The sequence below is a fragment of the Malania oleifera genome, chromosome 12 (assembly GCF_029873635.1).
Source record: "Malania oleifera isolate guangnan ecotype guangnan chromosome 12, ASM2987363v1, whole genome shotgun sequence".
NCBI lineage: Eukaryota > Viridiplantae > Streptophyta > Magnoliopsida > Santalales > Ximeniaceae > Malania > Malania oleifera.
In genome coordinates, this window is record NC_080428.1 from 34,229,713 (window position 1) to 34,245,034 (window position 15,322).

The following is a 15,322-nucleotide window of genomic DNA, read 5'->3' on the forward strand; positions in this document are numbered from 1 at the left end:
GAAGTCTTATGTGTACTTCATTCGATTTCAATATGAATACATGAAACTCTTAGGTTAATTACTTGGACCTAGATACCTTTTAAAATACTTGGAAAATATTTTTATAAGGTCAAAAGTTATTTCAAAAAGGTTTAAATTATTTTTTGAATGAAAAGCACCAAAACAGGGTTCTTCAAATTACCTTCTTTTTTATACATATGTATTGATGAGCATTTTTATCTATCAAACACTAATTATTTTAAAAAGTGCTCAACATGAAAGTTGTGGCATTTTCTCTTAGCTTTCTGTTGATACCAAGAACGTTAAACTCCGAGTTGTATAGTTAAAGTTATACTAAAAATACTAAAAGCTAGGCCAAGTTGTCAGGCGACTGACATAATATGTCCAGATGACTGAACAGTAACCCGAGAGGACCCAGACAACTAACTCAGTGTTTCCAGTTGACTGATTCCTTACTGAATTTGAATTCTCTATGTTTTTAACTATACAAGCGACTAACTCTTCAAACCCAGTCTACTGACTCTTCAAAATTCAGATATTTAAAAGTAACGAGAAGTTTCCAAAAGTGATTTCTTGGCCACCAAACTTTGTGAAAACTTAGGGAATACTCCTAGGAACCTGAGCAACATGAAAATATGTTTTTTAACTCTATAAATACATACTAAACTCAAGGATTTTATACACCAACAATCAAGAAATCAGTTATTGTTCAAATTCTTCCACATTCAAAGAGTTTTTGTTGAGTATACTTTGCTAAAAGCTATTGCCACGAATTTTTTGAATTAAAACTTGAGGTTCCTATGCTTAAACTAAGATTTTTCAAATATAAAGAACCCCAGTGATATTATCTTGAGCTTCATTCTTTCTATATTGATTTCTATTGAAGTATATTGTGCTAATCAATTGTACTAATCAGCTCTTGTAGAGAGTGTCATTGTACACCATTTTTTTTTTTTTTTTTTTGCGATGGTTTAGGTGCTTGAATCGTTGTTGGACCAAGTGTGGGGTATCGTTTAGAGAGGCGCACTCTAGCCTATTGAAGGAAAGATTGTAAAGGTTGTTCCTACCTGTCAAAGGAGTGTGTAAGGTTGCTCCTACCCACAAAGGAGTGATATAGTGGAATCCTTAGGTGGTGTACCTAAGGTGAAGACGTAGGCGGGTATAGCCGAACCTTGTAAAACTCTCGTCTCACTCTGTTCCCTACTCTCATTTAAATTCCTATTCATATCAATTGTGTGGTTGATTGTTTATTTTTCAGTTCATATACATTGCGTGGTTTGGAAATAAATAAAGCTGAAAATTAATTTGATATTGGGATTGTGGAAACCGAAAGGGATTACATTGGTTGATCAAATATTATTGCGGAAACCATAAGGAAGTACGTTGATTGATTAACACCCAAGACTCAAAAATCATTAAAATAAAATCAACAACGATCTTTAATCTTGAAAGTGATTGGTTTGAAATCTGAGTTTTGGAAGAGTGGTTGGAAATTTCTATTGTGTTTCATATTGAAAAATCAAGTGTATCTTACGCATTAATAACAGGGCTTTTTTCAACTACATACACAAAAGCTGAATCTTGGAAGCATTGCTGAGATTGTGTTATTATTTCATATTGTGAATCTTATCTTGGTTACCTTAATTGGATTGGTTTGTTGGATAATTTCTGAAAGATTTCTTGACTAATCCATAAAGCATTCAAAGTAAGCATACATGTTTATCACATGTCGACGATCGATAAAGAGCCACTCGTCGACTAGCTTGCGTCACTCGTCGACAAATCTTGACGAGCAAATTAAAATTTCAGCACCCAAAACAGAAACCCTTCGAGCCCTAAAAATCCCAACTCACTCCTATTTCCTCTCTTCTCTACCATCTGAGGCCTAATCTCTCTTCCTTACATCTTCAAGCCCTATAAAGAACTCCATGGCATCACTCCAAGATAAAATTCATCGGCTCTTCCCAACAACCTGAGATTGGCATGGGTTCTTCTCAAAACCCCACCTTTGAGCAAGCACGCAAAGGTGTCGAAGATGCAGGCGTGCGATTTGTGTCTTCAGAGGCTAAGTACCGATAGAACATTGACATCTCTAAACGGAATATAGTATTCGGTAAGATCATTCCAAAAAAATTTCTTGAGGATAATTTATCTACCTTGTTAGACAACATCAAAGTTGTAGGATGGGAAGCTTTGTTTACTTTGGATGAGCTCGTCTATGTTGAATTAGTTAGGGAGTTCTATGCAAATTTTGTTCCATCATCCCGAGGTTGTGCAGCTTACTCCACCATTAGAGGGAAAACCACTAGGTGAACTGATTAAACATTTTATGAGGTCTTATTGTTAGAATTGGTGCATTCCCAAGAGGGGGTGAATTGGATATTTAAAATTATCTTCCTAAGTTCAATTCAAATCCACAATCAGTATAGCTCAACCTAGTGTCTGTCTAAGTAAATACCAATTACTCAACAATGTAAAACTGACTTGATAAATAAAACTTGTAAAGCGAACTCAGTACTTCCCAATCATTCACATAAATAAAGATATAACCATTCAAGTGCTGAAAATAAACTAGTGCAAGGAAAGAGAGAACGACACACGATATGATATCAGGGTTTGGTCAATACAACCTATGTCCCTGCGTCAAGCTAACAAGTAATAGGATTCCACTATCCTTTGCTCACTTACGGGTGGAGCATCACTGATTACAAATCTCCTCTCCTTACTGGGTGAGGAATTACCCCAAGTCAAACTCACAGGGCTGACCCCAACCTTTACGATCACACCTTAGAAAGGTGCACCTGGTTCTCCTAACCGGGTCTAAACCATCTGGTACTCTCCTAACCAGGTCTAAGCAAATCTGGTGCTTTATTAACCAGATCTGAATCAATCTGAAACTTTTCACAGGGCTAATCTCCCTCTTCGACCACATGTAGGGAATAAAACAGTATTCTACAAATTTGTGCACAATAGATATGCTTTTTACACTAAGCATATGTGTACAACAATAAGATCAATGCACTCTAGTATGATAGGAATTGATGCTTGAAATTAAAATAGCTTTCCCAAGAGGGGGTGAATTGGATTATTTAAAAATTTATCCTCTTTTTAACTTTTTACTTGTCTAAACGCAACAATAAGAAAGTAACTTAATCATCTTATAAATATAACCAAATCACACCACAAGGTACTAAAAAATTAAACACACAATCCAATCAACCAAAGTAAGAAATTCAAACAATCATTCAAGATTTTTGTACTTTTTGTCAGCTGCACTGTAGATGTTTGAAAACCTGTTTTGAATGAAATTTGTATTGCGCTTCTCTTGATCAAGATTTTTGCAAATTAACCAACGTACTCCCTTGTGGGTTTTCGTAGATGGTTAATTAAAACGTACGTTCTAAAAATCAAGAGTCTTCCTTAAATATGGATTTTAAGCCTTGCAACCTGCACTTAGTATATACAAGAATATGTTGGGTAGAAAATAAAAAGTAAGGAAGAGAGAGAGACATAGAGATTTTACAAGGTTCGACTTCAACACAGCCTACGTCCTCTCCCTTGGCAAACCACCAAAGGATTCCACTATTGTAGTTCCTTTACAAGGTGGAACAACACCTTTACAACAACTCCTTCAAGTAGGCTAAAGCCCGTCTCTCCAAACGATGTACTCTCGTTCGGTCAACGATCCAACAACCTGGAATCGTCCAATCACTACAAGAGAAACAACAAGAGGATGTGTACAAAGAGTGCTCACACACAGAGCAAGTTAGTACAATTCAAATCTATATACTTCAGAATTTAAATATCAAGAATGAAATACAATTCGAAGCTCAAGATCAGAATTCACCAAGTTCCCTTTTCTCTAGATGAGAAATTAGCAAGTAGAACTCAGGGATTGATGATCAATACTTTTAGAATGCCAGCACTTTCAGATTGCAAGTAGTTGAGCAAGTAGGAACTTCGTATGCAAGAGAGCTTATAGCAGAATTTTCAATTTTTGGTGAGTTTTGATTTGTAAAACCATGTATTTATAGGCTTTCAAGAGTGTTTTCGTGTTGCCCAAGTTTACTTGGAGTATTTTCCAAGTTTTTAGAAAATTTGGGGCACAAGAAACTGATATTTAAAAATTCAAACTTTAAAAAAATTTGCCCGTTAACAGTATTCAAACGACTAAACCTTCAGGATCAGTCTTCTAAAGTTCCTTAACCTTTGAAAATTTTGAAATGGATACAGGGTTAGACGACCGAGGTTAGGGTTCAGGCTTCTGAAGTGTCGAGTTCAGACGACTGAAGTCAAAGTTCAGTCTTCTGAGGTGCTACTGCCAGTTTCTGTGTTTCACCAAAAATTCTTCAGATGATTGAACTTATTCTTCAGACAACCGAACTCAAAGTTCAGTCTTATGAAGTTGACACTTCAAGCTTCTGAGCAGAAACTTCAGTCTGCTGAATAGTTTGTTTTCTGATTTTTCATTTCCAATTCAAAATATGTTTTGCTCTCTTTTTTTATTCTTTTATAAAACATTTTTCGGGATTTTTAAATAGATCTCTAAGTCCATATAATTTCCCTAAAGAGCTTCAAATGATATTTCAATAGATATTTAACTTTGAAGTACTTACATTGTTCTTCCTAAAACCTTATACTCTGAGCTTGAAATCGTCCACTTCATGGTTACTTTGAAATCTCTTGGACTTTTACCTTGAGCTGGTTTTAGTCTCCCATGCTTTGATTAGTCTAGTGCTGCTTTGAGCTTCTTCTTGGATTAGTTGTTATTTAGTGTAGCTTGATGGTCCACAATGATCCTTGTTTTCTTGTCAAACCTAAAACACCATTACTCAACCATACGAAGTCAGAATGTCATTTCTTTGTTATCATCAAAACTGATTGAAAAGCCTAGTTAGGCCAACAATGCTTAGTAGAGATTTAGTATTCTATCTCTCAAACAAATATATTATGTAAAAATGTGAGTGATGCTAAGGACTATGATCCCTGATGCTAAAATATAATCCACTCTTATGTATTTATCAAGGATGACAAAGCACAAAACAAAATCTACCTCAAATGTTTTTCAACAATGAAGTACGGGTGGTAATGAAGATTAGCTTCAAAAAAAATTTTCAATAATCTCAAATGGAGCCTTTAAGTCTTGCAATCAATATGCAAAGACACCCAAGCTAATAAAAGGTTTTTCCCAAATAAAATTTATCAACCAAAAACAATGTGGGAAAAACACCAAGCTAACGCTCAAGAAAGTTTTTCAAATGAACATTGAGGGTGAGAGTATAAGCTTAAAAATGATGTATGATAGTGCACACAACAATGAAAATCAAACTCCCTTCAACTTGCAATTGATTTGCAAATAAGGAGTACAAAACAAATAAAAACTCTCTACTTCAAAATGATTTTTACAAGTAAGAATATGTGAGAGTATGAAAAATGTGCTTGAAAATATGGAGTATAAGCAAAAAGAGTATAAAAAATTTTAGAGAGAATTTTGCTAATTTTCTTGCTAATCCAAGCAAATGAGGGGGTATATATAGATATCCCTCAAAAAATAACCGTTGGGGACCTATTTGGTATTTTGAAATTGTTAATTAACATTTTACCCAAATTAACCTTAATTAATCGTGGTAAAAATATGGCAATCCGAGAGGTTTGGTCGGCTAACCCTCAGCATTGGTCAACCGAATAGACACAACATTTTTTGAAATTAAGTAAAGGTTCGATTTGCCATGGGCGGTGTTCGGTTGACCGATCCAGGGCGATTTTCCAACCCTTCATGGTTTGGTCAACGATAGCAAGATCGCTTTGTCAGTTCTTAAGTTCGGTTTGCTGAGGTCATTTTGAACAATAAATTCGGTTTTCCGAGGCAGGTAGAAAGCGTCCCTTTCAATGGTCGATTGATCGTGGAAGGTACGTTCAATTTGGTTCGGTCGCCCGAGCTAAGTCAAACATTTGACTTCCTAGACGGTCGGTTTACCAAGGCGTTTATAACACTGGATGGTCGGTCAACCAAAGCTCTTGAAATGCTTAAGGTATTTGTAATTTGGCTTAAGGGATTTTTCTCATAAAGTGTGTAGGGTCCTAAGGTCAGTCTATGGCCTTAAGTTAACCCAAAAAATCCAACGTCGGTCGACCAAAGGTGATCCCTAAGATCAATCAATGGTCGTGTGGTTCCCTATGGTCAATTTATGGTCATTGAGTATTAAGTCCTATCATGTATGTAGATGCATTATTACATACCATAAAACTTAATACAATTACAATACAACTTGAAAGAAACAAAAATTTTCATGCTCTGCTCCTTTGCAATTTCAATGATTTGCGCCAAATGGTGTGAGCATTTAAGTGCTTCTCGGCTTCCATTTCTCATATGTCATCCATGCTTATAAAAGTGAACTTTTTCATACACTTAGCACACGGATGAGATACTGTTGTTTGTCCTAATCAAAATAGGGATCAGACTCAAAATGTCAACACTTATCTTGTGAGTTTTACCCTATTCAAAGCCTTCCCAAGGCAGTGTGGCCTACGGGCTATGATTGGTTTAACTCACACGCTGCATTAAAATTAGTAACAAGGAACCCGAATATTTCTGAAATAGCAAAACCTAAATCTAAGGAACTAACAGTTGAATTCAGAGTTCTCCACCATATGATTACATACAATTTCTCGCCGCGACAGGGCGGGCGAGACTAGGTAACCCTAGGAGATGTCTTTGCTATGTTTTGTATTTGGAATGGCTGAGGAATTTATTTGTCGATTGTCATTGTTCAGCATATGGAAGAGAATTTAAAAAGGAAAAAAGGGTGTTTGCCATATGGACGTTTGCTTACCAAATTCTTTGATCATTTCAAAATTATTCAAGCCAGCATGCCTAGTGTTGTACCCTTCCAGAAAGATATTTACACTGAGGCCACACTTCACAGAATGCATTTTGTACGGGATGATCAAGACAAGATTTGGAGGAAATCTGCCGAACTGATTGGCAAACCGGAAGTTGAAGTGGAAGTCGCTATAGAGGATGCTCCTGAGGATGCTCCTGAGGCACAACCTGTTGATCCCATTTTGTAGCGCCTTGAAAATCTTGAGCTAGGACTGGCGGCCATGCGGCAAGAACACTGCGCTCGTTTTGACTCCTTACAGCAAGCTCAAGAGGCTCATATGGCTCACGTCGACTCTAGTCTTGCAACCATCCTTGAGCATCTCCACCGCAACCCGTAGGGTCCTCTCATTTCTTTTTCATGATGGCAAAGGGGGAGATTTTAGGCAACGTTTTGATAAGCAAGCTTGTATTGATAAAGAACGAGGGAGAAAAGATTTTTTTTTTTTTTTTTTTTTTTAAAGAAAGAAATACTGTTGTAATATTGCTTATTGTTAGCTGTTGTTTGCATCATTTTGTTGTGTTGATGCAAATCATCTTGTCTTAGATATTTGTTCTAACTATGTTATGAATATTATTGTTGTAGTACTATTTTGTAGGCATGATACATGCTAATGAATACAAGCTAATGAAGAACAACTTTTTTGTGGGTTATGATTCATTTGATGATTTATGATTATGGTCATAGCTTAACTAGATTTCCTGTTTAATCAAGTCATATTGAATTACTCGAATGATGGACATACTGAACTGTTTGTGTTAGATATACTAAACTGCTTGTGTTGACATTGGGAATACTGCTAAACTATGTTATTGATATACTGATTTCTTTTGGAATAATGCTTTCAAATCATGCATAGAGTGCATACTGTAAGGAGGAGGAATTATTCAAATTTTTCAAACAAGTATGCATATTTTGAGGGGGAGCATTTTTACGAAAAATCTTTCAAAAGAACACAAATGGTTTGACATCATCAAAAAGGGGGGAGAATGTTAGCCTTAGTGGCTAAGGCTTCTCATTCTAGTCAATTTTGATGATAGCAACCCATTAGTGTCCCTCAGGTTTTCTAATCTACATTCCCAATTTAAGTTCAGGTATACAGGTCAACACCAAAGCAAACACAAGGTTTAGATGTTTATTGAGGAGGCAATAAGCAAAGACCTTTACCAAAGCACATACATGAAACACCTGAAGCATAGCCAACCAGAGCATAAATGAAATCTTTTGTTTGTTTACATAATTGTTGGGTTGTGTGAGAGGTAGGAACTGCTTTGTAACTCTTGTGCATGTGATGTGTATAAGAATACCTTGCATATGCATATAGTTCATATTAGTTTAGAACATTAAAACCAAGTTAATGCATGCATACCGAGTCACTCCATTGCATAAGATGTCAAAACGAGCTTTCAAACGTGTTTTATTAAACAAGACATCTTATACTTGATCAAAATCACATTTGAACAAGGTTGGATTTTAATTTGAATCAACACACTTCATTTGGACTTGTCCTAGTACTTTTAAGAGACTTATTTGTGTAGTAAAATAAGGGACTTGTCGATGAGAACAAGCCACTCTTCTACTATTGTATACAAGGGACTCGTCCACTAGCGTAGGGCACTCGTCGACTAGGAGATCCCGAGACCACCTGAAATTACAGAGTTGACTCGTCGACGAGAACAGGGAACTCGTCGACTAGTGCAAGGCACTCATCGACTAGTAGATCCCAAGACCAGTCTAAGACTTGCAAAGAAGACTCGTCGACGAAAACAGGGCACTCTTCGACTAGTGCATGTGCGTGACTCGTCGACTAGTGACGGCGACAAACAGAAATAAATACGCGATAACAGCTAGTTTTTTTCTTATCTTGTTTCCATTAATGCCCAACTGCTAGCCAGCAACATGCTCATCTTCTTGGCCATAAATATACCCTTTTAGCATTCATTGAATCCCTTGATTAAGAGTATATTCATTGTGCATTCACTCTAGGTTTCATATCTGCTCTCAAGCTCTCTTGCTCCTTATTCTTGTTTACACATCATTTGCAACAGAGAGTAGTGTGAGATTTATACTTATAATATTAGCTCAAGAAGGAGCATTTTGTGTTGCATCTATTTGCTTTGATTCATTGTATTCAGAGGTTCTTTGTGAGCCATTGGAAGGTGTTTCTTGGTGAACACCTTGGTGTAACTCTTGGTGAGCAACTGGGATTGGTTCCCGTATTGTAAAGGCTTCTTCGTCTTGAAAGGAGATCATTTATTGGATTTGGGAATCCTTGAGTTGGATTCAAGGCGTGGACGTAGGTTGGGTGCCAAACCACGTTAACATCGCGATCTCAAGCTCTTCTCTCCTTGTCTCTTTTACTTTTGCTTGTGTTTATTTGCTTTGAAATATATTGTGGTATAGTACTCTTACTTCTTGCTAAAAAAATTTTATTGATTGTAGAAAATTTCAATATCTGCAAAAAACGTCTATTTACCCCACTTCTAGACGCACACCCGGGCTGACACCCCATATTTGGGAAGGTCTTGATTTTGAAATTGTATTCAAGTTGAATAACATGTAATGCAAAATTATATTAAAAATTATTAAAATCAATCCAAATTCAAATTTAAAACCCGAAAGCCACTCACAAACACTGCTACTTGTTTTTCTGCATATCTATTTATATGATATTGGAAACAAATAGAGTTCGGCTTGTGCACCATTGTTATTGTTAAATATTATACTATATCATTATAAATTGTCATGGATTCAATAATTTGACATTTTAAAAAATAAATATTTGATTCTTTACCAGGCTTTTATATACTGACCTTCGACAAATGAAAAATGAAATATATATATATATATATATATATATATATATATATATTTGTAATTTTCATAAGTTCGCGTTTGTATATAAGAAAACTATATTTAATCTGCTTAACGCTCACGTATTTTTTTACGCACACTCAAAATCGCAACTACATTTGGAAAGACTTTAAATTTAAATTTAGATAGATTTGATTTTACTGTTATTGTTGTTACTAGATTAGGATAAAATTTGACACAAAAATGTATTAAATTTTTTTTAAATTTACCTAAATCTAAGATCTGAAACCTATACTCCCAAATGCATCATGATAATTTTTAATTATTTTGTAATAATCCACATAAAATTGTTAATCACCTCCTAAGATTTTTATTTCCATAAATTATGACAAAATAAAGTATTGAACTCTATTAAAATTTTCTTTTTTGTAAATCCAAGTCCCAAAAATTATAGTCTCAAATAATATCTTACATATTTTTTTAAAAAAAAAATTCTAAAACCAAATACTTATTTCTATTCACTCTGAAATCTAGAAATGAAAATGAAAACTGGGGTCAATTTTTTCCTTTTTAACACAAATCCTGAAAAAACCAAACAAAGAAAAATATTTTATAATTTTTTAAAAAAATTAAAAATAAAAAATATTTTTCAGACTAAATGGACCCTACATTTCTCACGTACAGTTTGCAAGACGCTTGAGAAATATTCTGTATATGAGTGTCCTAAATTGCAATTAATTTTTTCAATAGAATTCACCATTATGTTCTAACTGTCAATTCATCTACTCAATGTTTAGGTTATGATCTAACAATCATAAAAAACTTCAGACTACGCATTTAACTCGGAAGATTTAGTGACTTCAAAATTTTAAGGTGGTTTGAAAACACATGGAGATTGTTTGCTTTATTTAGATTAGAAAACCATCTTGATTACTGAGAGAGAGAGAGAGAGAAAATCTAAGCTATTTACTTAGGAAATCACAAAGCCAGTTGGATCCCTAGTTCACTGGGGATGCAAGGTGAACGCCATCAACTGCCAATGAATGAATGAAGGAGATGAATCACACCATAATTTAATATACAAAACTGTTGACCCCCAAGTACATAATCTGATTCCTACTGAATGGCTTTCTTGTACAATAAGACATTCCTACTAATATTCTGAACAATCAGATTCTTGGTCCTCCCCACTTTCCTGCAATGAAATTTTTTAAAAACATTTCATACAATATTGGTAACCTCTATAAAACCCGATACCATTTATTAGTAAAGCTAAGAGAGAAATCAAGCAAAAACAATTTTACCTTTCTCTTTATGTAATCTGCCATAGCTCTATCAAACTCTGCTCTTTTTTCTGTGGCTATGTCATAGTACTGAACCTTTTCCTGCATCATGGAAAATAAATAAATAATTGTTTTTTTCCAATCATTTCTCAATTTCAATCTAAAACCTCTTTTCAGGCATGGAATTATAATCACGCAGAAAATCACCAGATCGCAATGCCTAAAGACAGTAGATGAGTGGAGAAAAACCATTCAAAATTCAAAAAAATATCATCCTCCATTACACTTCCACTTTGCACAAATAGTACACCTAGAAGTACTACAAAATTTTGGAGTCTAATCCAAATCCATTTTGATTGCATCATGTTCCGATTTTGTGTGATAAGAGATGCTCATGCCGTCAGGTGCCCAAGGGCTTCTATAAGCAACCATAAGCACACTGACATACCCCTTCAACTCAATCCTCAATGCAGACCCATCCATAGCCAACCAAATATTAACAAATCAAGCCAAAACTAGATTTAAGCCCATTGCATATTCAACCCAATAGATTCATGAAAATAAAATACTTTCAATAAATTAGAATTGAGCTAAATAAAATTCTGTTACTAGTTTTAAAAAAGGAAACAATGGCCATTGTCTGGTGCATCAGTAAAAATCTGTACCGTAAGAAGAAGTGCACAAATGTCCCGAGTGCAGCCACTGCATGCAAAAATGGTGAAGCTTAGGGCTGTACCTGAAAACCTACCTTTGGAATGCTAGTTTCATAAATTTTCAAGGCAGACCATACCTCATCTTTGTTCCCACCATACAAAATCAACTGCCTATAAAACAAAATTGTCCTTGAAAACTCTTAAGAAATGGGCTAGCTTGTTTCTTGTTTGCATAACCCATGGGCAGGCCTCACATTTCCAAGCGAACTGGAGCAAACCTCGGCCAAGTCTTTCATACATATGGTCACCCAAGACCGTGTTACACATGGTCATGTTAGAAACTCCATCTACCACTACAATAAACATCAAAAGGGAAAAAGAGAATCACCATAAGGGCAAATGAAGCCTTGTGAATTGTGCTGTGTCCTGACAGCATATGAGTATTGATGTAGGGACAAGAAGCGGGTATTTGGGTGGATCATTTAGACCCAATTTGGAGGTCTATGTCAAACAATAGGGTCAACGAATTATTGGGCTCTAAACCCAAATGTTCTTAGTTGTTGAATTATGTCTTTAATTTTCTTGTATTAGGACTATGTACTTCACGTGCAGGAAGAAGGGAGGGGGGTTGGGGCATGTTTGTAATTTAATGTAGCTTTAGGCGTATGTGTAATTTCATGTGTTAGTGTGTGAAAGCCATGTAGAAAGTGGTTGAATTTGAATTAAGAAAGTGAGTGTGGTTCCCCCTTGTATCTCCTCTCTCTCTCCTTCCCTCTTCCTTCTTCATCTTCCCTTTTCCTCTCCTACATTCTCTCCTGGCTGCAGATCCTTGACGCTGCCCCTGCATCACTGGGTACAGAGCCCAAAATCAATCTCCAGTCTTCCATTTCAGTTCCTCCATCTGCCCCTGCTCTGTTTCAGATCTGAACTTTCTTTTCTTTTCTTCTTCTTCTTCTTCCTCAATTCTGTCTCCCTCTCTTTGTTACTGTAAAACCCCAATTCTTCATTTCATCCCCTTCAACCATCCTTACTGCCCTGAAATTTTAGCCTAAATTTTATATTTAAAAAAAAAACAGTTCTAAATCCTCCCAAACATTATATCCTGCCTCCATTTTTCAAGCGTCCCATTCCTAGAAGGTTTTTCGTGACACCTCCCACACCATCATAATCAGAATCCCCCAAAACCCTGTTCACTAAAATTTCACCATCATCTGATCACTGGACGGCCCTCACATGCTGGCTGAAACAATTCCAGTATCCCCCTTTGAAAATCCCAACCTCTGCTTGCTTCTCATCACACCACCATCGTCATCAAAATACCCATTACTAGATCTTCTTTGCCCCAAATTTCATTGCTGGAAAGTCACTGCCTGTGATGCACGTGAGAATAGTTTCCAACTTCCTATAACTGCCGAACTCACAAGAAACTGTTCCAGCCTCGAGAATTTGGTGTTTTCTCTTGAGATTTTGATTTGCTCCATGACATTTTCATTCAGACATGATATTTTGTGAATAAGCTTGATATTTTGATATAAAAGGCTAGAAATTGAAATATCACTTGAACCACCAGCACTTGGGAGCATGGATTTGTCACTGCCACCAATTAAATTCAGCTTGCATTGCTGCATTTGTGAGTTTTCTATGTGAATTTGTTTAATTTCTACATGGACTCTATAGATCACATGTAAATTGAAGTAAAGATACCTCCCCCTTCGGTTTAGGGAATAAAAATGATAATAATTTAATAATTATGTATTAGGGGTTTTTATATAAATAAATAAATAAAAACTTAGTTTTCATTCCATTATAGAAGTCATTGAAGAACACCAAATATTGGTAAGAAAATGAAACTAGATTCCTATAATCATTCTACGTTACTAACCAAACACAATAAATTCATTTCAAAAACAATTTCATTCCTACCTTAATTTCATTCCTCCCTCGATTCCTTTTTTGCTTCAATTTCATTCCTCAAACCAAACGAGGGGATAGTTGTTGAACACGGGGAATTAGATTTGTGGTTTGCACGATTTGCAGTGGAAGAATAGATACTATTAGCAAAGTGTTTAAGAATCTTTTGTGATATATAATATGCATCATGGTAACCAATGTTGAATTTTTTGCAAAGGTAGGATTGCTGTCTATTAAGGTACAAAATATGGAAAATGCCTTGGAGACTATTATCAATGCTTTGAATAGGATAACAACCAAAGTTGCAGCCTTAAGTAAATGGCCCATGGATTTTGCTAGCAAACAAGATGGTGGAATAGCTGCTGTCCCTCATACTTTTGAGTTGTGTGAAGGATAAAATGATGATTTGAGTAAGGGGATTAAATTAGAAGTATCATATTTTAATGGTGATAATTCTCCTGATGAACTTGATGATTGGGCGTATACTTTGGACTATTTCCAATGGTATGACATAAATGAGGCTGGAAAGTAGTATTTGGTTTAATCAAAATTGAAGGGAACTACTCAAATTTGGTGGATTAAACAACAAGAGATCTTTAGAAGGCGGAGATTTGGTGATATTACAATTTGGGAAGAGATGAAGCGAACCATGCAGAAGCAATTTGTGCCTCCCAATTATCAGCAGCATTTTCATCTCCAACTCTTTGATTTGAAGCAAGAAGGAAAGACAGTGACAGAATACACTAGTAGATACTATCATTTAGCTACTCGTGCTGACATAGAAGGGCAAGAGGATGTGATCATAGCTTCATACATAATGCCCTAACCAGACCATGGATGTCGCAGAAAAATAGGATGAGGATGATGGCACTCAAATAATTGAAGCTGAAACGGAGATCCAAATAACTTAGATGATGAGGGCAATGTGAAAATCTATTTAGTGCTTCGACACATGCTCTCTTCCCACAAGTTGAAGAAAAGGAAAATTGGAGGCAAACCAACATCTTTCAAACTCAAGTGATTTGCCAAAAGCAGCTTTGTGCTTTTGTTATTGATCTTGGTAGTTGTACAAATGTATAAATAAATTGTGATAAAGTCAAATGAAATTAATCAGCATCCCAATCCATACAAAATCACTTGGGTGAATAATACCAACTTGAAGGTTCATGATAATTGCTTGCTTACCTTTAAGATTGGTTCCATCACGCAAACAATGCAATGTTGATGTTAAGCATCAAAATTATTCATATCCTTTTGGTTCGTCCATGATTATTTGGTAGGACGTTAAGCATGATCGATATGAGAATTCTTATTCCCTCACCGTTTACAAGAACAAGCATAACTTGATGCCATCTCAAGCTCTTGCACTCACCAAGTTGATGCGTACAATCAGTTCCTTTCTTATGAAGCAAGATGATTATATTTAGGGTGGTGGACTCCTTGGTACTATTTCCATCAAGTTTTTTTGAGAGGGAATTGATGTAGGACAAGAAGCGGGTATTTGGATGGATCAGTCTAACCCAATTTGGAGGCCTATGTCGAAGAATAGGGTAAATGAATTATTGGATTAAAATGTTGTTTAATTATGTGTTTAGTTTGCTTGTATTAGGGGTGTACAAAAATTACCGAAAACCGGACCGAAATCACAAGTGGTTCGGTTTTTCGATTTCCGGTTTCAGTTTCAGTTTCAGTTTCCAAAATCTTAAATTTTCGATTTCGGTTTCAAAATATAACCGAACCCAAACAACATAAAAATCGATCTAAATAAATAAATATATAT

The 15,322-nt window shown here is 35.6% G+C and overlaps 1 protein-coding gene across 2 annotated transcripts in view; it reads right to left on the reverse strand.

The window, feature by feature from the left end:
• Positions 1 to 10,634: 10,634 nt before the first annotated feature.
• Positions 10,635 to 15,322, reverse strand: part of LOC131144886 (high mobility group B protein 14) — a 54,015-nt gene continuing 49,327 nt past the window's right edge. The window contains exons 5-6 of one of the 2 annotated variants that reach the window (XM_058093816.1): positions 11,000 to 11,080; positions 10,635 to 10,890 (exon numbers count right to left, since the gene is read on the reverse strand). In XM_058093816.1, the coding sequence (XP_057949799.1) occupies positions 10,849 to 10,890; positions 11,000 to 11,080 (123 nt within the window). In that variant the 3' untranslated portion in view covers positions 10,635 to 10,848. Of the gene's footprint in view, positions 11,081 to 15,322 lie in introns of both variants that reach the window. The other variant, XM_058093814.1, reaches the window with a different exon arrangement.